The 21993-nt window shown below is 41.1% G+C and overlaps 1 protein-coding gene across 1 annotated transcript in view; it reads left to right on the top strand.

The window, feature by feature from the left end:
• Positions 1 to 285: 285 nt before the first annotated feature.
• The window catches only part of adgrd2 (adhesion G protein-coupled receptor D2), a 36733-nt gene continuing 15025 nt past the window's right edge, over positions 286 to 21993 (top strand). The window contains exons 1-17 of the mRNA XM_069683417.1: positions 286 to 330; positions 618 to 675; positions 831 to 1067; positions 1162 to 1791; positions 6396 to 6518; positions 6887 to 6981; positions 7845 to 8135; positions 10995 to 11106; positions 12748 to 12882; positions 13225 to 13333; positions 14497 to 14602; positions 14708 to 14763; positions 14965 to 15091; positions 15224 to 15327; positions 15585 to 15687; positions 16752 to 16905; positions 21319 to 21452. Coding sequence (XP_069539518.1) covers positions 286 to 330; positions 618 to 675; positions 831 to 1067; positions 1162 to 1791; positions 6396 to 6518; positions 6887 to 6981; positions 7845 to 8135; positions 10995 to 11106; positions 12748 to 12882; positions 13225 to 13333; positions 14497 to 14602; positions 14708 to 14763; positions 14965 to 15091; positions 15224 to 15327; positions 15585 to 15687; positions 16752 to 16905; positions 21319 to 21452 — 2619 coding nt within the window. The remainder of the gene's footprint in view (positions 331 to 617; positions 676 to 830; positions 1068 to 1161; positions 1792 to 6395; positions 6519 to 6886; positions 6982 to 7844; positions 8136 to 10994; positions 11107 to 12747; positions 12883 to 13224; positions 13334 to 14496; positions 14603 to 14707; positions 14764 to 14964; positions 15092 to 15223; positions 15328 to 15584; positions 15688 to 16751; positions 16906 to 21318; positions 21453 to 21993) is intronic.

Below are 21993 nucleotides of genomic sequence, written 5' to 3'. Positions count from 1 at the left end.
ACTCAACAACTGAGTGAAAAAATGACTCAAACCATAATATCCAGAATGTTTGGAAACTTCCTGTTGAGAAAAGATTCACCAAAAGGATTCTAGCTTGCCTTACTATGTATCAGTCATAGTTACATTTAAGGTCCAATTAGCGTACATGTCCATCATCTTTTTAACTTGTCCGAGATACGGACATTTATCTACACTGAAGGACATTTAGATCAAGCAGAACGATTGTTTTGTAGGTGAGCTCATTTATCATCTCATATTTCACGCTGAGACAACGCTGGCTTGGAGATGCCTGGAGCCCTGCAAACTGGAATCGTACTCTTCTCGTTTTTGGTAATATCGTCTTATACTTCATTATATAACTAAAGCAGTGCAAAACATTTTCTGTGTCCCATTTTAACTCACATTCATGCCATTGATGTATTTCAAAATGCTTCTCAGTGCATCAACTTTAGAATATCTTTGTACCTAAAATACTGGAGTTCTCAAAAACACAGATTATATCTTATCAATGCCAGTAGCAAATAAACTCCAGTATTTGCATGCTGCTTATATTAAACGCAGGGAAATGCTCCACAGGAACTGTTGAAATAATGTAAACATGACTTGTTCCTCTGTAGGTGGTATGTGAGAGTGAGCCCACACATGCTGGGCCAGACAGAATGGGGGACTTACATGGTGAGACTGTTCATCACTTTTATTGGCCGTTCAGTGGTCAGCATGTGAATCTGTTGAACTGACTTCATTTGTATGCCAACTTGATATTTCAGAAAATCATTATAAAATGCTTTTGATATGTGTTTTCACTCACTCATTTGTTTCTGACTCCTCAGGACAACCCAGACTGGACCATCTCACTTCACACTGGGCCTTCCAGCTAGTCAATGACTCGCGGGCCTTCTCCAGGGCTGACAGCTTCTGCAGAGGCCAGTTCAGCTCTCTTGCCAACCTTGACCAATCGGAAGAACAGGAAGGAGTCAAAGAGCTGCTTCGCCAGACAGGACTTTTCTCGCCCATCTGGATCAGGAATCCTAGAAGAGCAGATCAGCCTGTGGCCCTCTCAAAACAATGTAGGTGTAATCCTTTCAAGCTAAAAAAGCAAGCAAAGAAAACTAAATTCAAACGCCTACAATTTGATTGATGACTTCTTCTGCTCTTGTTTAGATTCACAGTTCTCAGCTCTAAGCTTCCCAAAGGATTCCAGTGAAGGCTTTGTCCGTGTCAACATATCCTTTCCTGCCCTGTCATCAGTCAGTGTGTGTGTTCGTGTTCAGTGGAACCCCGGGTGGAATGAGGTGTCCACTATTTTTTCCTACGCTGCACCTGTCTTAAACAATGAGTTCCAGCTAAGAGGCCAAGTGGACATGCAAGGACGCATCCTCCTGGCGCTCATTATCCATGGAAAGCACCTGCCATATAAGGCGTCATTCCCAAATGATGGAGCTTGGCATCATATCTGTGTCATGTGGCGCCGGAGCAGTGGCCACTGGGCTATCTATGTGGATGGAGATCGAAAGGACATGGGCTCAGAAACAGACACTTCCAGGGACATCGACGGGGATGGGATACTTATTTTGGGTCAGGACCAGGACTCATTTGGTGGGAATTTTACAGAGCCCTTTTTTGGAAATATCACTGACCTGAGTGTTTGGAATATATCTCTGGAAACGAGGCATATCCTTGCCCTCAACGCATGTTCACCCATTGACCAGGAAGTGCTTTTTAGTTGGAACCTTGACAACCTCAGCAGACACCCAGTGGTCAAAGAGGTGCAGGTCCTTCTGTTTTGCCCAGGTAAGATTGCATATATGCTTCAGGGTCTGTCGCTTTCAAGCCATAAACTTCTAATGTGGTACCAAGACTGATCTCCAAACGGCTACCATTATATTTCTAAGACTGTTAAGATAAGATAATCCTTTATTGATCCCCAGGGGGGAAATTTCGGGCTTGTTGTTTGGAGGCTGTTTCAGGTACCAGTGAGAGAAATGCTTAAACTAATAGTTATTTTCATTATCGATCCATCTGCCGAGTACTTTCATTATTTATCAGATAATCGTTAAGTGTACAGAATAAAATGAAACACAAGAATTAGAGAGGAAATTGCTCAACAAAAATGTTGTGACATCTTCACATCGGTATGTTCAACCAACAAACCGAAAGGAGTTTTCATCTACTGTCATAAATGAAAAGGAAAAGCAGCAAATCACTTTGTTTAAACTTGTGGTAGGCTACTTTGGAGAAAACAGCTCGAGTAATCTAGATTTTGAAAGTGTCCAAGCAAAAAAAAGCAGGTGCACCGACTGGTGCAAGACGAGTCCACGATAGAGCGTTGATGAGAGGAGTGCGACGCCTCCTTTCCATTGTTAATTGTATCAGATGACTATTTCCCTGATGTTCACAGTGCTTTAGCTTTTGCTTTAGCTTGTGGAAGACTGCGCATGTGCAGTGGTTGCACAGTCAGAGGCCCAAAGGTAGGCAGTTAGGTAAGCCATCCCATAATTCATTCAAACTTGTAACAGGCCTGCGACAGCCACAGAGAGTGGATTTTTTTACCTCTTGTTTTTTCATTGGATAGGACTTTTGGCTTGCTGTGGAGATGTAAGGACGCTGAGCTCATACAAAGTTTTACGCACTTAATTTGCAGACAAGCGACACAAAAGAAAATCCCATGGCCCATGCAGCACTGCAGCGTAATATTGCTTGTAGTATATTGCTCAAACTTCTATAGTTTGTCCCCTCGCTGTATGTTAGGTAGAGGTGTAAGGATGATTAAACTGCTAAAGGAATTGGGCTGTTACTTTTTCTCTAATTCAACGTATCCATTAATGGACTAATAGTTGGAGCTCAAAGCATTATGTCATTAAATACAATCCAGGAGTCCAAGTTTAAAGATCTATCAGACCCAGACCTTTGCACAGTGTTGCTGTAGAAATCACAATGTGGTTCAGTTTATCTTTTGAAGCAACAGCTGAGATATAGGGCTGAACTTACAAAGCATGATCTATGAGGAACTGCCCATCTGCTTCTGTTTGATTGGCTTACATCATCCACTTTGCATTGCATTAAAAGCTCAACTTTTTCCCGGTCTGCACTTCGTTAACTTTCTTCCCTTCCTGAACATTGAATTAGAACCCCGACTGTGTCACTTAAGTGGCCTCATTGAAAGAAAGAGGGGTCTGTCTTTTTCACGTAGGCTAATGTTAGTCTAAACATAGCCTCATTTGGAAAGGAGGCAAATGTTAAGCCTACATTTCTTCTGCACCCTGACAACCAAACCTTTAACGGACAAAGCTCCCCAAATCAGTGTATGATTAACCTCAAGACAATAGTTAGTAGTTTGGAAGCCGTGAAAGAGACAGTGAAAGAAAACCTGGTGACCCACTCCACTTATTCTAAAAAAATCTTTTGGATCATTTTTCTTTTATTTTGTCTACTTTTTTAATCAGTGAAAACAGGTCAAGGTTTTGCTGTGAGAAGAAAAAGTTGGCCAGGATATTTTTTCAAATCTTTTTTATTTGTCTGTAAAAACAGGTGCAAATAAACTTTTGCAAGTGACAGTGCACTTGAACACAAGGTAACTTCTTGTGTATATTGTGTTATAGAAAGTTATCTGGCATTACTGTAGTGTCTCTGATTTGGCTAATATATCAGATTACATTGAGAACATTCTGGACAAAAACAGTGTGCTTTCAGGCCTCTTTAGAACATGGTAGTGGTGCACTTTAGCCTCTTGTGGCAGCAATGAGTATAACAACAAGACTAGGTCAAAACCTCGTAGGGCTGACTGCATCAGGTCCTTATGAGGCCGAGGACAACGTGTTTGAAAGCAGGTGCACGCTGCAGACGTAGGTGAGGACAGCGGATGAGTAGCGGAGGAGCAGCCCCGCCTACTCCCCTAACAAAGCATCCAGAGCCTTATAGACAGAGAGTCGCGTCAGTGGAGGTCCAATATGCTCCATGATCCGCCATTGCAATGTCACAGCTCTCTCTCTCTACGGCTGTGAAAGTACCGTCACTCAGTCAGTCAGTCAGTTACTCAGTCAGTCAGTTACTCAGTCAGTCAGTCACATACAGACCCATGTGTCGGGACAGCCAACACACACTGAGAAAAATTAGCCTGAACATAAAAAATATTCAAAATATTTTTGTCACCTGTTTCACGGACAACACAAACCTGACAGAATTCATCCGTCACTTACCTCTCAGAGCTTCAGTAAGTGACATAACGCCTATATTGATGTGATTTCAATAGAAGAAGGGCAAAGTAGAAGCACTATAGTCTCACTCAAGACGGTCGTGGTGAGTTCACACCACCACACCCACTTGGAGGATTTTAGCTTTCAGTCTTCCGTGTGTTCCATTATATTGGATAATTCCTGTTTCTTCCAACTGTTTTAATACAATCTTTTTGTCATTTTGGTTAATTGTTTCTGAAAGAAGTAATATTGTTGTATGTACTCAACTCTTTCATTGCTGAGATCTGAATGAGCAAGACACACCAGGTCATCGAAGAAAAAAATCATTAACTAGTGAAAATGATTTCAAAAAACGAAGGCAAAATATTTTTACCAGAACAATTCTCTTTCAACTTTATTTTAAAGATCTAATGTCCTGACCATAGCTGAGTGTGGACACAGTTGTCTTGTGCAAACTATACTATTTAACTATACGACAGACATTTCAGACGGAGTCACTTTTCTTTGCTCCTCCCTGGTGATCTGGATGGACTGTTGGTTTGTTATCTGTCTGAGCGTTGACTGCTGACTGCTTGTGTTGCTTGCTTTGATGTTTGTTTATGGAGCTCAGAAATGTCTTTTCGTGAGAGCAAAGTTCAGATAAATTATACATGACTGCTAAAAGTGGGACCCTGGTTGACATAAACTGGAATTATGAATACAATTTATTTTTGTAAATCAGGGAAGACAAAGTCAGAATCCACACCAAGATACCCAAAAACATTTTTGTCAACACAACTGTAATACGTCTAGAGAACTCCTCAAGTTTAAAGACAGAACACGGGTTATGTCTCTTGACTGATGCTGCCCAGCTCTGGCTGTTTTCATTCACTGTTTGAATTTATACCAAAAGAGAGTAACACATTGTGATTTCGTTTATAGTTCAGGTCATCATGGGCAATTTGAAGGTGGGAGGGAGGTGACATAAGAGAGATGGACATAGTCCTCTCAGGTTGGAGGTCAGAGATCAAACGATCTACTCAGCAGACCAAGTTTGAGTCTGTGTGAAACCAAAACATCAACTCTGAGCTAACCCACACTATGATGCGCTTCTAAAACTTAGCAGTAGTTTTTGTGCTTCAACCGAACCATACAGACTATGTGACATTAACCACGTGTTGAAAAGGAGGCGAGCAGACCTTACAAAAGACGCTAAAGAGTACTTTGCAAAGACGCTAAACAGACACTGTTTCACTACGGGACATGAAATGTGGGCGGTGACAAAGCCTCGCTATTTGTGGACATTGGGATCAGAACATGCAAACATTTGTAGGATTACCCACAAATATTGTACAAAACTTTTAATGTGCAATATTTAATTCATACTTTTAAGTAACTTAACTCATAAGTTGTTCAGTCACATTATGGGAAACGTATGATAGGGACTGAAGGTCTTGGGATCATTGCTTGTTTGACTTTTCGCCTTTCTTTTTAATCCGTCTCCTGTCTCTTCCCCAACCTTAAGGAAGTAACGCATACGTCTTAAACCCCATCTGTCTTGAATGATGCTCATACTGAGTATTTACATCATGTTTATCCAGTATATCTACAAAACTCTCCATTTAACAAACGTCTTGAGAATGTGCCTGATGTGTTTGTCCATTTCTAAACGGTCAGTGAAAAAACTGAACCAAACTAAAAGTTCATTTTTGTGTTCCAGCTCGTGCTCTTGTGTGTGATGACAAATCAGTTAAGGTTGCATTACTTCTCTGGTGGTTGCTCTAAGTTGCCTGTGTCAATGTTTCTTAGTTGTTCAGGAATAATCAGTAATAACTTCAGACAGTGTGAGAATGAACGCTGATGAGTTAGAAACACAGCAGGATGACTGAGCGGACAGAATGAAGGGGAGTGAAAGTGAGACAGGGAAGGGGGAGGGATGGAGGGGATTCCCACAGCTCCAGCAGTGTGGGGGCAGCATGGGGAACAACAGAGCTCCATGCTGTGGTGAACAGTAACTCCCCCACTATCAAAGACTTTTTTACAATAACATTTGAAGCATGAGGACTGTTTTCCTGTTGTTCTCCCTTTTCCTCATGGCACATTTATAATAAATTCATAATGTCATTTAAATTTTTTCACAGAAAGAAAGACTCTTGAGCTGACTTGTGTCTTGTTGTGTGTCACTGTGTGTTTGAATGTGTGATCATATGCATGTGCTAGCAGCAGGGCTCCAGCAGATGGAGCTGCAGGGCTGCAGGACGCTTCAGGGCTGGTCAGATCAACTCCCACTGTTCGGCCAGACGGACTGTTCTGATCCACTGCCGTTCATCTGCAGGAGCAGCAGAGGTGAGCCTCACACTGACCACAGGAACAGGGTTGGTAGGGTTATGTTAATAATGTATTTACAACAGAATGTAAGGGGTAACGATGACTGGATATATGGTAAATACATTATCGTTCAGCCTGTGTATAGGGAATAATAAAGCAAGACTGTGCAATTTCAATTTAGCCCTGTATGTTTGACCTGTGACCTTTTGAAGTTACTGATGAAGGTTAAAAGTGCTAATGTACAATATATTGGCGTGCTCTAACTAAATGGTAATATGTGAGAGACACACTGTGGTGCTGAGAGGTCAGGGATCAGTCCTCTCTGGGAGTTCAGTGTTTTATTCCAGCCTCAGGACTTCATCATCCAAACGTTGTTTTTGGCACAGAGCGATACCTGAAGATGAAGCAGATGAGTGATTCTCAGAACTCACAGCCCTCTGCTTTCATGAACAATCTGATGAAGCTTTCCAACAAAACCCAGGTACAACTTTTATTTTTAACTCATTTTTCCCACTATTTTAAATTTCAAATCTTTCAAAGCTTTTTGCTGACCACTTTCTTTGGCCTGTAAACCACACCCCACATGAAGTTACCAATTGCCTTCAGTTGAATGTTATTTTCCGCTTTTATTTCTTATAAAGAACTCGAGCAGAAAAAAAGAAAGAAAACAAGACTGCTGTAAGTCCTATTTTGAACAAAGGGAAGTAATAAAATAAAAACACACAAAAAACGACCCTGTGAAAAAAATGTGTTGTGCTGCTAACATTTTTTTCACCTGTTTTCGCAGATGAAAAAATAACTTGAAATGCTTTGCTGTTAACAGCTGCTTCTCGGGGTGATTGTTTTTTCATGGGTTCTGTTATAGGTTGTTAGAACACAATGCAAAATGACAGCACCACAATATGTAGCCAAGTGCTGACACACTTACAAAACGACTGTAAATGGCTAAAAACAAAAGATTTCATCAAGTAAAAGGATTATTTTAGCACCCAGTGTCACCCAGAAAGCAGGACGAATACATCCTGTCTCTATGGTCTTATGCTAATATCAATATTTCTGATCAAAGCTCTATGTTTAATGGTGATATTAACAGTTCAATTTAAAATCTTAAGTTAGGTAATAACAGATTAATATGTATTTTAGCAGCATTATCTGCTCATGACTTCATTTAGGCTATAAACTATATCCATCATTTAAAAGACTGGGGGCAGTGATTTGTTTCACATAAAGCTCTATGGAATATGAACATAATCATGATTTAAGTAATAAAAAAAACTCTCCCTTTAACTGATATCTGATGACATGAAGTCTATGTAAACCCTGTTTTCTCTGTCCCGCTCCCAGGTGGTGCTGGGTCAGCAGCCGTCAGAGCTGAGCAGCCTGGATCAGGTGTCTGCCCTGCTGGACGTCTCTGTCCAGGCCCTGGAGGACACCCAGCAGGAGGGACTGCAGCCAACAGACATGGTGTCCCTCATCCAGCTGCTGTCCCTAGCTGCTGACGTTCCCACACAGCCGCTTTCAGATGCCACACACCACAGCCGGGACAACATCCAGGAGCTCGGCCACCACTTCATCAGTGTGGCCGACAGCGTGATCAGTGAAGACAACGCCCTCAAGTGGCAGGCCATCAAAGAGGTATCACATGCACACTCTCGCTGTCCTCAGCCCTGATGCACGTGTGGCTCCTCACTGTTGAAGCATGTAGACGTTGCAAACCTGTAAAGTTCATGTTTTGCTTTAACATCGAACATAAAAAAACATGAATAAAAGTGATAATTTTCATTAGATTCATTGTGTTTTCTACACAAATACGGAAATATAAAAACACTAGGATGATCTACTGACATTGAGCAACAATATTGTCCCATCATTGGCACAGTCATGCATTAAAAGGGTCTCTAGCTCCAATTTAATCTAATGAAAATCTGTAATTCTATAAAGGAACAGGTTTTAAAAATCAACGAGATACTTTAAAGCAATAATCTCGAAGATTTTCATGTAAATAAATGTCTGTTAAGTCTCTAAGTCTCTATCGCTGAATGAGGGAACACAATGGTAATTGAGCCTATGGCCCACTGATGAAAGCCTTTGCATTTGCAGTATGTAGTATTATTATGGACTGGGTGTCTGTGGCAACATGTGGGGAAAAAATCACGTGTTGTGAGTAAACAGTAATCTACTATGGCTGAACAAACAAAGAAAAGATGGATGACTACAGATACAACTTCAAAAATAAGTGAAAATCCAAAGAAAAAGAAACAAACTCGACGCTCAGATGAAGCAAACAGTGTGAACAGGAAAGTGACCGTCAGCGAGGAAAATCAAGAGTTACAACCGGAGCCAACCGTGGACGTCTGGTTAAATTGGGAAGTGTGCCTCTATCATTACTGTATATCGCCATTAGGGGGCTCCCAGGAGAAGAAAAACTGAAATCTTAAAGATGTCAGTTTAAGTTAGTACAACAGCTGTTAAATGCAACCAGTTGCCCAGTGCCCCCCTGCTGGTGCAGGTAGGCAGGTTTGAAGCTCTTCTACAGTGGCTTCACTTTTCAGACGCAGATGGTACGGCCATTTCATGTATACAGTCAATGGACAAAAACTGAAAAACATTTCCCATGATGCACCTCATATTTGTGTTAGATTCTCCTTTCATGGTAAATGCCTATGTCCTTTAAACTCTCTGCCCCGGTTAGTTACACGAGCTTTCTGCTTAAAACAGTCTTAACCCAAGCCAGGCTGAGTAGTACTTCCTGTGATGAGTATACTATACATGAGTTTTAAAATCTGTGGATTAACCCTTTACAGTTTTTATAATTTATAACACACATTTCTACGCACAAAAAACAGTTTAAACAGTTCTCTTTACCAACATGCAGCTCAGCACAACAGTTCATCTCACATCCAAAATGCACTAATCCACTTAAAACATTTACTACACGTCTCGGGATGAACTCTGGTGCCAAAACACACCAACAAGATAACCTCGCCACTCAGAACTCACTGACCAAACTCACCGGATGGATTTTGCTGCTCATGTCCCTGAACTTAAGTCATTCCAGTGATGCGATTTGAAACAAATAAGTGCAGCCACTAAACTGCCACTTAACAGCACAGAACAAAATCAGGTAACAAACTGTTTTGCATCAAATGTGTGTAAAGAATATTTTTAATGTGTCTGTCATCAACGCATCAGTGGTGATGGTGACAACGATCGTGAAAAAGAAATGATGATGCAAAGTTAAATTGATTATTATTATCATCACTGTATAATATCAAGTCTTAATGCTCAATTTGGACCTAAAATGACCTCATGAATACTTTTCTAATTGGTGCAATATCACCTCAAGAAACTTAAACCTTTCAGTTGAATCCTTTACTTGTTAACTGAATGGGATAGCTGCAGCATTTTAGTCCACCCTGTCTGCATGTCAACCCACCTTCAGACATTCAGTATTCATGCATCCAGATGAGACATCTCATGATTCTCCCCTACATGAAGAAAGGATTCCTCTGTGGGGTTGGGGTTCTTTGTGATGTAAGTGTAGCAGAATATGGTAAATATGGTAGATAGTGTGGCTGACCAGTTTCGTTCACATTGACGGCTGTTGTGCTGACAAGAACTGTATTCGTGTTAAAGCCTTCACATATTGCATCAGGGTTAGAAATGGTACCATGCACTAGCAAACTCAGATACGTCCATAGAGGGAACGATGGCTCACTGACATGATAGATGGATAGACATACACAGTACGCAAGATAGGCTGCTGCTGTTTCAGCTCTAAAGCAGTAGAGGGCAGTATGCTTCCACAGATTCATTTAACAGTACGAGGGCTCATCATCATAATTGGAAAGTTACCAAGAGAATAGCTGAGCAGAGCTGACAAATGCTAAGGCAGCCTGCGTACATGCTGGAAACACGCTCGGCACAGTTTGTACACTGCATTCTCTCCAAACTCCATTACCCAACCAGGTCTGTTTTTTGTTCTCTTCTCTCGCTGCACTATTGATGTGTGCAACTTGATGAGGTTGCCTTATGACAAGTGTTGTGTTTGTCTCAGCGCTTGCCTCCCTTCCCCCCCAGGCCTCTCAGCACTCCAAGGCCACCGCAGCCCAGACTCAATGGATGAGCAGCACTCTGAAAAAGCTGTGGCTGTACTCATCCCCAGACCTCCCTCGCTCTGCTCCCAGCTCTGCCTCCAAGGCTCAGCTCTTAGATGGGCATATTGAATTCAGAGTGAGGGGTTTCAAAGCAGACAATGGCAAAACCCACGATTGTACACTGCATTATAGGCCGATCCATTGAACTGTGTGTGCCCTTTTCAACCAAACTGTGTGTGGACTCCTGAAAACAGTTATCGGTGCTGAAAGCATTTTCCTGTTGTGTGGCATTTGAATGGTCATTTTGAAATGTACCTCTTTAGCTTTGATGGCGTGCTCAGCAGGGCAGAGCGGGTGAGTGTGCTGCTGCTGAGATGCCAGTGCCCATGTGTTTTAGGTGGTGAACGGCCCCATGGACGTGGTCAAGAGTATCGACCGAATGGTGACCAGCCTGAGCCCTCGCTTGATGGCAGAGACTGATCATCTGACCATTCATAGTCCCAACATCAGTGAGTCACACACACGCACACTCACACACACTAACATCAACAGTTACAGCAAAGGAATTTTTATACATCATGATTACAAGCTTCAGTTAAGTCAGGGTCCATCAGGAAGGTCATCTGGAGGACCGACTGAAAGAATGTGCCAAAATAATGATGCTATAGTTGACCTTTAAAGTTCCCATGAAACAGTAGAGCACTATTTGATTTTCAATTACCTCGCATGGTAGGACTCGCTGAGATGCTGATTGGTATTAGGCGCTGAAGTGTGTTAACAGAGTGGACACTGAATGTTCACCACGTATTTCATGAGGAGGATTAAATGAGGCTGGGTTAGCATGCATGGGATGCTAACCTGCTAGCTACTCGGTTCATAGGATCTGCGCTGTGGTCAGTAACTGGCAGAAATGTAGTCATGGTGAAATACATTTTGTCATATTTGTGTGCTTATTGGACCCAACATGAGTTCATCATGTTTTCCAATCAATGTCTAATTCTAAACTATCATAAAGAATACTTTCAGGACAACTTTTTGTTGTCACCAGTGGATGTGATAATAGAATCTAATGATTCATGAAAGTCCCAAACAACTTTTATTTCATGGAAACTTAAAGAGTTTAAAAGTATAAAGCAAATAGTATCAAATTAACCAAACAGTGACGGAATCGTAAACAACAATAAAAGAGCTTGGTAGAAAGGACTATAAAGGCAAAGGACACCAAATCAAATCATGACTATGTTAATGATGCCATTAGCTCCAAGAAAAGTTCACTATTATCAGTGAGACACACGAGCAGTCAGAAGATCAGAAGAGTTGTAAACGAACCCACAGGTTAATCAAACTAACTTGAAAGAGAAAATAAAGGTAAACCAAGAAATTATTAACAAAACAGTTTGTTGTGAACAACAAATGATACAGGACTAGTAGGTGCGTAGCCGTGTATGGACAGTGGTCCATTTCAGGTGTTCTCTCTCCGTCAGTTTTTACTTCCACATAAAGTTGAAATCTGGTAAAGTTGTTGGCGCATTATAATTGTCTTATTGTCTGTACTTGTTGCCCAAATCGACTTATTTTAAGAAATGTGTGGGCCAGAATTTGAGAAAAACTTTGAAAATAAAGGCATGAGACTCACCACACCTTGCACTTTCCTCTTGTATTGTGAAGATTTGCTCTTGGAACTTCTGAAGCCAAATTTTTTTCTTGCCTCGCTTTGTACTCAATGTGGCGAACATCTCAAGTAGATTCCTGAAATAAAATAAAGCAGCGCCTTCCGACAATCCAGCAGAAATATGCTAAAGTTGCCATGGTAACACTGTTCCAGCACAGGTTAATCAATGTTGATTGAAATTCAAACAACTACTGTTGTGACAGAGCAGTTATCAAAAAGTCTCAGTTGGGAAGCAGAGAAGCATATTTCATGGATATGACATAAAAATATCATTATCACTTATCTCATCTTATCAATTTCATGTTCTTAGTTTTTAACAAGTTTTAATTGATAAGGATATCCAGTTCAAATTGTCAGTGAATATGAACCTTCAGAATCAAAGTCAACATAAAGATACAACAGTACAACACGTGTGACTGAAAAGATTAGCCTATACTTAACAGGAACTCTGTAAATGTGCTCGTTCTTCTGCTTTCAGAACTGGAGGTGCAGCAACAAAAGCTGCAGGAAGGATCCAAAGGGTCAAGCTTCTGTGGGCCTGAGACCGAGAAACACCCCAACGTAGATTGCATTTCAATCCCACATCAAAAGATACAGGATCTCCATAACAACGGTAGGAAAATGCTGCCAGAACCAATCATCTTACTGCAATCACTTATCCAGACTTATTTATCACAGCACTGAGTGTTTGCAAAGAGAGAAGACGCATTTTATTAACCCAAGTCTTGCAATGCACAAATAGCAGACTTGTGAATGTAGCATGCATTCACCCACTTTCACTCCCAAGGTCTTGCAGTGAAGTGCAGATGGAGGCGCATTGTGGGGTTTTGCAACAACTATTCATCTGAACAATAAGTGATCCTAAATGAACTACATTTCTCTTAGTGTTACATTTGACTGTCTTGTCTGGCTAAAGCTGAAAAAGCCTCTTCTTGCTGTTGTGTTGAATGTGCAGGCTTCCACAAGCTCACGCTGGTTAACACGTGGTACGGCTCTCTGCGGCCTCTTTTCAATCCTGAGGAGAACATCACCATGGTTCCTACCGTCACCGACGGCAGCCAGAGGTAACATACAAGCACGAGAGGAGCTGGAAATAAACGCTTCTTAGCGTCCCAGTGCCTGTCACAGTGTAGCTGCAGTACAGCTTGCAATTGACGTGAGCTCAGTGTCCACTGAATAAGAATATTTTCATGCTGTTAAAGGGTTTCATCTGCCCAAACAAAGACTGAAAAGACACTTCAGCCCCCTTTTTGTTGTTTTCAATAATCAGGCAGAACATGTTACAGGGCTCCACTGATGTCTTAGAGTTTAATCCACCTTAACACAGTCAAAATCAACTCCATCACTCCATTGGGGCTGCGCGGTGGCGCAGTGGTTATCGCTGTTGTTCCTGGTTCGAATCCCAGTTCAGATGTAGTGGGTGGAGTTTGCATGTTCTCCTCGTGTGAGTGAAGGAGAGTCTGTCTCTTTGTGTCAGCCCTCTGATTGACTGCCAGACTGTTACATCATAACTCGATCAGAAAAATATAGTTTCATAAACCTAAATTATACTCACTAATGCCATCAAGTTTTTATATATTTATTTATTAGTTGATTTGATATTTGAATATAGATCCAGCCTACAACAATGTGCTAGGATATGACGACCCTGTGAGGCTTTTTGGAGGGCCTATCACCATTTTCAGTATGGGCCTGCTAATTAAAACAATGGCACCTACTATCATGATGAAGAGAACATCATATCATAAGTCAACAGTTATTGAGAAGTTACTACTTCTTCTGCTACTCCTTCCATCTCATTTAAAAGAAAGTGAGAGAGAGCGAGCAGCACAGTTACGATGAATGTGAGCAGAGCAGAGAGGAAGGTTAGCATTAAAGGTGTCATTTTGGCTGGAGGCTGAAATTTAAGGTTATATTCGGGGTTACATTCAAGATGTTTGGGGCTGAAGCAAGCACACATATTTCCCCTATGTCTTGAGCCGGCCTTGAATGTGAATATATTTTTTTGGGGGGGGGTTGTCTAACTGTTATTAATGATTTTCACATCTGCCAAGGTGGTGATTTGAGGTTCTGTCTTTTCTGTACTTGAAAACAACATGTACCTTCTTGGTTGTGAATCTGTTAAAATGTTTGCAATAAGTCTGTAATACCCAAAACATACCCCAATTTGGGCCAAAACACAGAATGACGTGCTAATTTAACTTTATAAATTTGTATACATAACCAGGTATTTGGGCACCGTCCTGGGCTCCTCTGTCATATCCACCACAGTGCTGGGAGACGACCAGCCGGTTAGCACAGCCGTTCACTTCCAGCTCCAGCACAGAGTGCAGGTCAGCAAAATGTCTCAAAACTGCCCTCTTTAAAATCCATTAGCACCCCCACCATTTATTCCTGATTAAATATTAAACTCATGGTATATTCTTTGTTTCTTACAGAATCCCACGGGTACTGTTTATGATCCAGTGTGTGCCTTCTGGGATTTTGATCTCACGTAAGAACCAATGACCACACACATAAAAGGCGTGGCCAATTTGAAGGTCTCAGATTCCTCTGTAAAACCAGTTATCTCACCTGTTTCATTAAAAAAATATCTCATAAATGCTGCAGAACTTTTAGATAGGAGCATATTTTCATTCTCGACATTCCTGCGTGTATGTAGAAATGTAAGTATGTGCCGTTTGTGTCTGACTAGTCCGGAGGCGGGTGGGTGGTGGAATACCAGAGGCTGTGAGGTAGTGTCCAAACAATATGGACACACTGTGTGCTACTGCAACCACACCACCAATTTTGCATTGCTACTTCAGGTTTATGAAGCCCAGGTAACATTCATCGCTCCAATTATCACTGTGTATTTCATGTCAGCTTTCATCTGCATTATGTGCTGCTATTTACAGCTGTGTGTGTGTGTGTGTGTGTGTGTGTGTGTGTGTGTGTGTGTGTGTGTGTGTCAGAGGAGCCCAGAGAACGAAAAAGCTCTGCAGGTGCTGACGTTCATCGGCTGTGGAGTGTCTCTGTGTGGCCTCCTCTTCACCTTCATCCTCTTCATCGCTGTGGGGTGAGTCACAAACATCACAGAGAGCACTCTGCAAAGCGCAGAGGGTGAAAAGCATTTCATAAAACCCTGCCAGATTCACTTCACTAAATGGAGAAAAAACCAGAACATTGTGCTCTGCAGATATGTCAACAGCACCGGAGGGAAGCAGTTTTCAAAAATCCTGAGAACCAATGTTAGATCTTCTCTCTGATATTTTACAGTGTGGGTGTTTGCATGCATGAATATTTGTGTGTGTGTGTGTTTATGTGCATGTGCAGTGTCCCTAAATCCGACCGTACCACCGTCCATAAGAACCTGATTGTTGCTCTGGGCGTCGCTGAACTGCTGCTGATGTGCAGTGACTGGGCGTCTGCTAATGAGGTGAGACTCCACATATGACAAATTTGTAATTTAAAGTGGTATGTGCAGGTGAAATATTTATGGGAAATAAAAAACCTTATTTTTGACATATTCTCAACACATTAAATGTGTTTGTAGACAAAGAAATTCCTCTGGCCACAGCAGCCTCAATAGAAAACAGCACGGCGCCTTCACATGACCCGACTGGAGGATTATTATACAATATTCACACACACTGTTCACAAATGACAAACATAACTTCTGTATATAGACCAGCAACTTTAAAGCAATAGGTTCTGTGTTGATTACTTAAGGGCATAGGCATAATGTTTATAAATGAAATGAACTTTCACTTTAAACCCCAAACAATGAAAAAAATGGAAACAAATCCTCTGTAGTTATGATTTCAAATAAAGATTTAGCACATAGAATCAGTTCATCGGCCTCATCAGGACTGTGTGGGTGTGGTTTGCTTTTTTGTTTTGACTGACAGTGCAACACGTTCTCTCTCCCAAGTTCTCTCTCGCCAGTTTGGACTTTCAAAATAAAGCTCACTGACAAACGTTTCACTTTTTATGACTTTTGGAAGCATAACAATGATTAACACAGTGATATTTAATAATTAACACAATTGTTTATTTTGCAATGTTAATGCACCAAAGGTGCTTTTTAAGGTTTTAGAAAAATATCCTGCAATGAGCTTAAATAACTAATGTACACAGTCAGTTTCAATGGACATACTGCTAAAGCCACCCTCGGACTTTGAGGATACAAAATTCTGATGGCCAAGATTCCTTTAAATGTTCTGCTCATATGTTTTTGTGACCCATACCTTATCAGGTACAAACATTATGGCACACTTTCACACAACAAATATTAGTGTCAGCTCCAGATCTCTGACTGCCAAACCACATCTCAGATTTTTTCAATGCAGTGTCCAGATGGTCATTAAATCTTCAGATTTTTTCAGGACGATATTTTTCTTTCACTTCTGATGCAATGTAGTAAAACTGCTTTAACCAGTGTGATAAAATGAACACTGCCGCACAGAAACATAATGTTTTGTATTTTATTTAATCCTGCAGGCAGCATGCTTCGTTGTGACAGCTCTCCTCCATCTCTTCTTCATGGCCTCCTTCTCCTGGATGCTGGTGGAGGGCCTGCTGCTCTGGAGCAAAGTCGTGTCTGTCAACATCAGCGAGGACCGCAGGATGAAGCTCTACTACATCATTGGCTGGGGTACGATCTCATCTGTCTACAGTGGAGTTGAAGTTTTTTTTATTACCTGGTTACCTGTAGATTTGTATCAAAACGTCTCTAATTCATTTGTTTCATCATGATGTGTCCTAAATGAACAACATTTAATTCCGTATATGACAACGTGTCCAGCAGCAGATATCAGGAAATGAATTTCTAATGCTGCTGTGTTAATGTGACCTCCAGAAAGGCGTGCTCATTAGCTTGTTGGTCCTCAGGGTCTGACATTAGCCACATAAAGTTATTCTCTGCCTATTCTCTGCCAAGTTATACATGTAGGTGACCACCTGTGACCACCAGGTTTTACCTCCATAGCGTGAGCCTTCAAAGACACGTTTTCTAAGCTTGATGGCTCTTCAACCTCTGCAGCAGTAAAGGTTTGGTGTGATGGAGGAAGATTAAGCATGTGTATGAGCACAGCAAATTAACATTGCATCCTATTGTTCTTTTGCTATTTTGCTCACTTTGGGGATTTAAGAAGTGAAAATCTCAAAAAGAACGTTTTGCTCCGCTCTAAAGCTGACCCCAACTCTTATACTTTGACCTGTTTACTCAGATCGGAGGTGTTTATTCAATATGAACATTTACTTTTACAACTTTTCTCCCCTTTTGTCGAACAGTATATTAAAATATTTGCCATTAACAGAACATTAGGTAAGGTACGTTAGTTATTGTGTCTTACTAGGTAGTAAACAAAAATAAGAGAACAAAATGGAGAAAAGCACATTTCCATCTGTGACCTTTGACACCACCATCATGAACAACATGATCCTACACCAAGACAACATTGATAGCAGTTCCTATCCCTATCCCAACAATGCTCCCAGTTTCAAAGACACACAGTCATTAGATAAGTGTTAAAGCTGCTTTTAACCTTCAAGCAAATTTGCATTTATGTAAAATGTGTTGATCGTAATCATACTGCATCTACATGTCAGGGAGTTCTTGTTCTGTGATGAGGCCGGCTGTGTATTTACGCTACAGATGACCTACATAGCATCTACAGTATATTATCATCTTAACATCAGACACTTGGTTACTTTGCCTCTCATTGTGTTTCGATGAAAAACCTAAATTATAATTTTGGCAACACACTTTTATGTCCAATTTGGACGAACAACAACAAGCACAGAAGACACTTTCTAGTAGAATGTAAAACAAAGAGGATAAAACCATTCTGTCTTCAAGTGCTTGAAGGACATCGCTATAATCTCACCAAGTGTTCACATCTACAGTGAATGTGTGTTTCTCACTTGTAAAGTGCGCTGAGAGTGGAACTTACTTGTGTCTGGTTCAGCTGCTGTGAGGAATTGGATGTTTTCCTGCCTTCTTTCTATCAGAGAGATGATAGGGGGAGACGGAGAGTTCATGTGGGGACACTGGGTGGGAGTGCACAGGGAGGCGGCTTCACCCGACTGCAGTGACTTGTTCTTCTGGCATATTTAATTATCATAAAAGACACACACACAAGACTTAAAACGTTATACAATTTAATTATGTAAGTGAAAATAATACTGTCTCCTAAAAGTGGACCATTTGGCTCTGGTTTTTAAACTAAATTAATGAAAAAAGGGAACCAAAACAAGATTTATGCATTATTTATTAACTTCAATCAGTCATTCAAATTGTATTTGTAAAGAACCAAATCATAACCAAAGTTATCTCAAGACACTTTACAAAAAGAGCAGGTCTAGACCGTCTTTGTTATGTTATTTAAAGAGAGGCCCAACATGAATCACCATGAGTAGCACTTAGCAACATTCGGCACATTGGCAGAAAAACTTCCTTTTAACAGGCAGAAACCTCGAGCAGAACCAGACTCATGTTGAACAGCCATCTGCCATAGGCTGATAATAATAATTAGTAAGAGAAGCCCAGTAATGATGACAGGCTGATAATAGTAATTGTAACAGAGGTAAAGTCAACAGGTCTACTATTAGCATTAGCAGCAACAATAATGATACTATGGGGAAGGCTGATGTTAGTAGTTGTTGCAGTCGAGCAGGTCCACAGCAGCAGGTGGTCTGCAGCAACGATCCCAGGAACCTTCAAGACAAGGGAGCACAAGAACTCCCGGGAAGATATGTGGTTAGTAATGTTAATGGGACCAGAAGATACAGAGTTAATGAGCTGCATTAATATGACAGATAGAGATAGAGAGAGACAGAGAGGGAGAGAGAGAGAGAAACACAGATAGAGAGAGAGAGAGAGAAGCTCGGTGTGTCAGATCCCCCCGGCAGTCTAAACCTATAGCAGCATAACTATGGGCTAGTCCAAGCCTGAGCCAGCCCTAGCTATAAGCTTTGTCAAAGAGGAAAGTTTTAAGTCTACTCTTAAAAGAAGAGAGGGTGTCTGCCTCCCGGACCTTGACTGGTAGATTGTTCCAGAGGAGGGGGGCCTGGTAATTGAAGGCTCTACCTCCAACACTACTCTTAGAGACTTTAGGTACCACAAGCAGGCCTGCATCCTGGGAGCGCAATGTTCTAGAGGGGTAATATGGCACTATGAGCTCTTTAAGATATGATGGTGCCTGACCATTAAGAGCTTTGTAAGTAAGAAGAAGGATTTTAAATTCTATTCTAGATTTTACAGGAAGCCAGTGCAGAGAGGCTAATACAGGAGAGATGTGATCTCTCTTCCTAGTTCTTGTCAGCACACGTGCTGCAGCATTTTGTACCAGCTGCAGAGTTTTTAGTGACTTATTAGGGCAGCCTGATAGTAACCAGTTACAATAATCCAGCCTGGAAGTAACGAATGCATGGACTAGTTTTGGGGACAAGATGTGTCTGATTTTAGCTATGTTGTGAAGGTGAAAGAAGGCTGTCCTTGGTATTTGTTTTATGTGGGAGATGAACTTGATATATTACGTTGTATTTTTATATTCTTTGATGTCTGATAACCTGGTACTCCATTTTGTTAGTTTCAGGGCTACATAGCCCCTGTTCAGACCACCATGTGTGGTGTGAACTCTACCAGGATGGAAGACACATTCAGATCCGATCACTCAGGCCACATACAGAGGTGGCCTGGGACCCCTTTATCCACATACGTATCCACAAGTGTGTACGCAGGTGTCTTGGCCAGAAACAATCTAAGATGTAGCCTACATAGAAACTGCAGACCTACATGCTGCAGTCATTATCTAAGTTCTAACAATAATAATAACTTTATTTATCCCCAAAGGGAAATTCACTTTACTTACTTACTTCACCATTAGTTAAAGGTGATAATTAAATCTGAGTGCTGGACTATTAAGGTGCTGTTTGCTGAATGTCAGTAAATAATGCCAGGTATGATAGGACTGGTGTGAATATGGGTGTGATAACTGGATGTGATTCTTTAATGGGATGTTTTTGCAACAGGATTTCTTTATGATGTCATCACAAAGTCTCAATGGTAACACGCCCAGTCGTTGTTGATAGTTACAGAACACCAGGCTAAAGCACCTGAATACATACAATTAAACCACCTCTTTACATCACTATTCCTGATAATGGCACATACATGTGTTCAAATTATGTGACGATAAAATCCACTGGTAGTTAAGGGAGAGCTGGATATGTCAAACAAACAGGTTTATCATACATACGTCACATTATATAATAAAACTAAATATTTAATTTTCCTTTAGTTTTTAATGTAACCCAAACGTTGACCGAATTTTAGCCAAACCCATCTTTTTTCTCAACCTAACCAAGTCGATTTTGATCTGAAACCCAAACTGTGACATTTTTCTCTCAGGTTTACTCACACAAATGTTTGGGGCTAAAATTAAACTTGATGCCTTCTGGTTTCAAACAGGACACAAACAGCAGTGACCAAGTGACAGAGCTATCTGGGATAAAGCCAGGCATGTCATTTATTCTAACACCGTGTAATGCAGTTGTGCTGACTGACATGAAGAGCCTTCCATGTCGCAGGCACAGTGAGTCATTTGCTCTGATCGACGTGAATAACTGGGGGAATACATGTAGGATATTTATCACCCTGTTTATTATATTTTGGTAACTACTTCACAAAGTGCTGTGACACTGGGTCTGACACAAACATGATGTGATGTTTTACGATTTTGCAACCTTAACCCAGTTTTTTTTTGTAATAAACAACCTGCAGCTGCTTCTGTTCATGTTCCCGAATCCATCTGTGATTGTGTGTTATGTCGCATAATGGTCTGAGAACAGTAAGCACCATAATATTCAGGTGTTCCGCTCTCTCAGCTCAGCGTGCCGCTGGGCTGCATGTTCCCCTCCAGACTAAACAGAACAGAACAGTCTAAATAGCCTGTTATATACAGGCTGCAGTCATTGTTCCATAAATATGTCTTAAAACATGCTGCTTCTTTTGATGTCACAGCACGACCAAACTTAATATTATTATATCATTTTTGTTTTCCAGGACTACCTGTTCTAATAGTTGGTATAACACTGGCAGTATCAGTGGATGAGTACAAGGCAGACGGTCACTGCTGGCTTAATGTGAAGACTGACACCATCTGGGCCTTCGTGGGACCTGTTATATTTGTCTTGGCGGTATGTAATATCACGCTCTCTCTCTCTCTCTCTCTCTCTCTCTCTCTCTCTCTCTCTCTCTCTCTCTCTCTCTCTCTCTCTCTCTCTGTCGGTTTTATTGTTCTGAGTATGTTTCAGTTTGTGTTGACTAAATTAGTTTCTTAAAATTGAAACGGAGGAACAACATAAATAAGGGAAAGTGTCCCCTACAGTTTGGGACCACTAGTAGTGCTTTACTTTGGATCAGGAGTGTCATGCAAGCACTAATTCTGGAGGGGAGCATGAGGGTCCTTCCCCAGAAAAAAAATGACACTTTGCAATTAGACACACTCAAAGGGTTTAGGGGTAATATCTAACATGTCACTACAATTATTTTTGTAGCTCAGTATTCTCCCACTTTATATGAAAGTATAAACTGTTCATGTTTCATGTTTTTTAGGGGCATTACTGAGACCCCTTTGTGTTTGCATCTAGCACGAAAATGAGCAAGAGCATGCAGGCGATCTCAGGCAAAAGGCCACATAGAAGGGGCAGCAGGCTAGCTAGCCAAACATGGATGTAC

Source organism: Semicossyphus pulcher, unplaced genomic scaffold (genome assembly GCF_022749685.1).
Source record: "Semicossyphus pulcher isolate SPU_LCO1_2020_fin unplaced genomic scaffold, fSemPul1.0.p SCAF_6, whole genome shotgun sequence".
NCBI lineage: Eukaryota > Metazoa > Chordata > Actinopteri > Labriformes > Labridae > Semicossyphus > Semicossyphus pulcher.
This window is presented reverse-complemented; position numbering and strand designations above follow the sequence as displayed.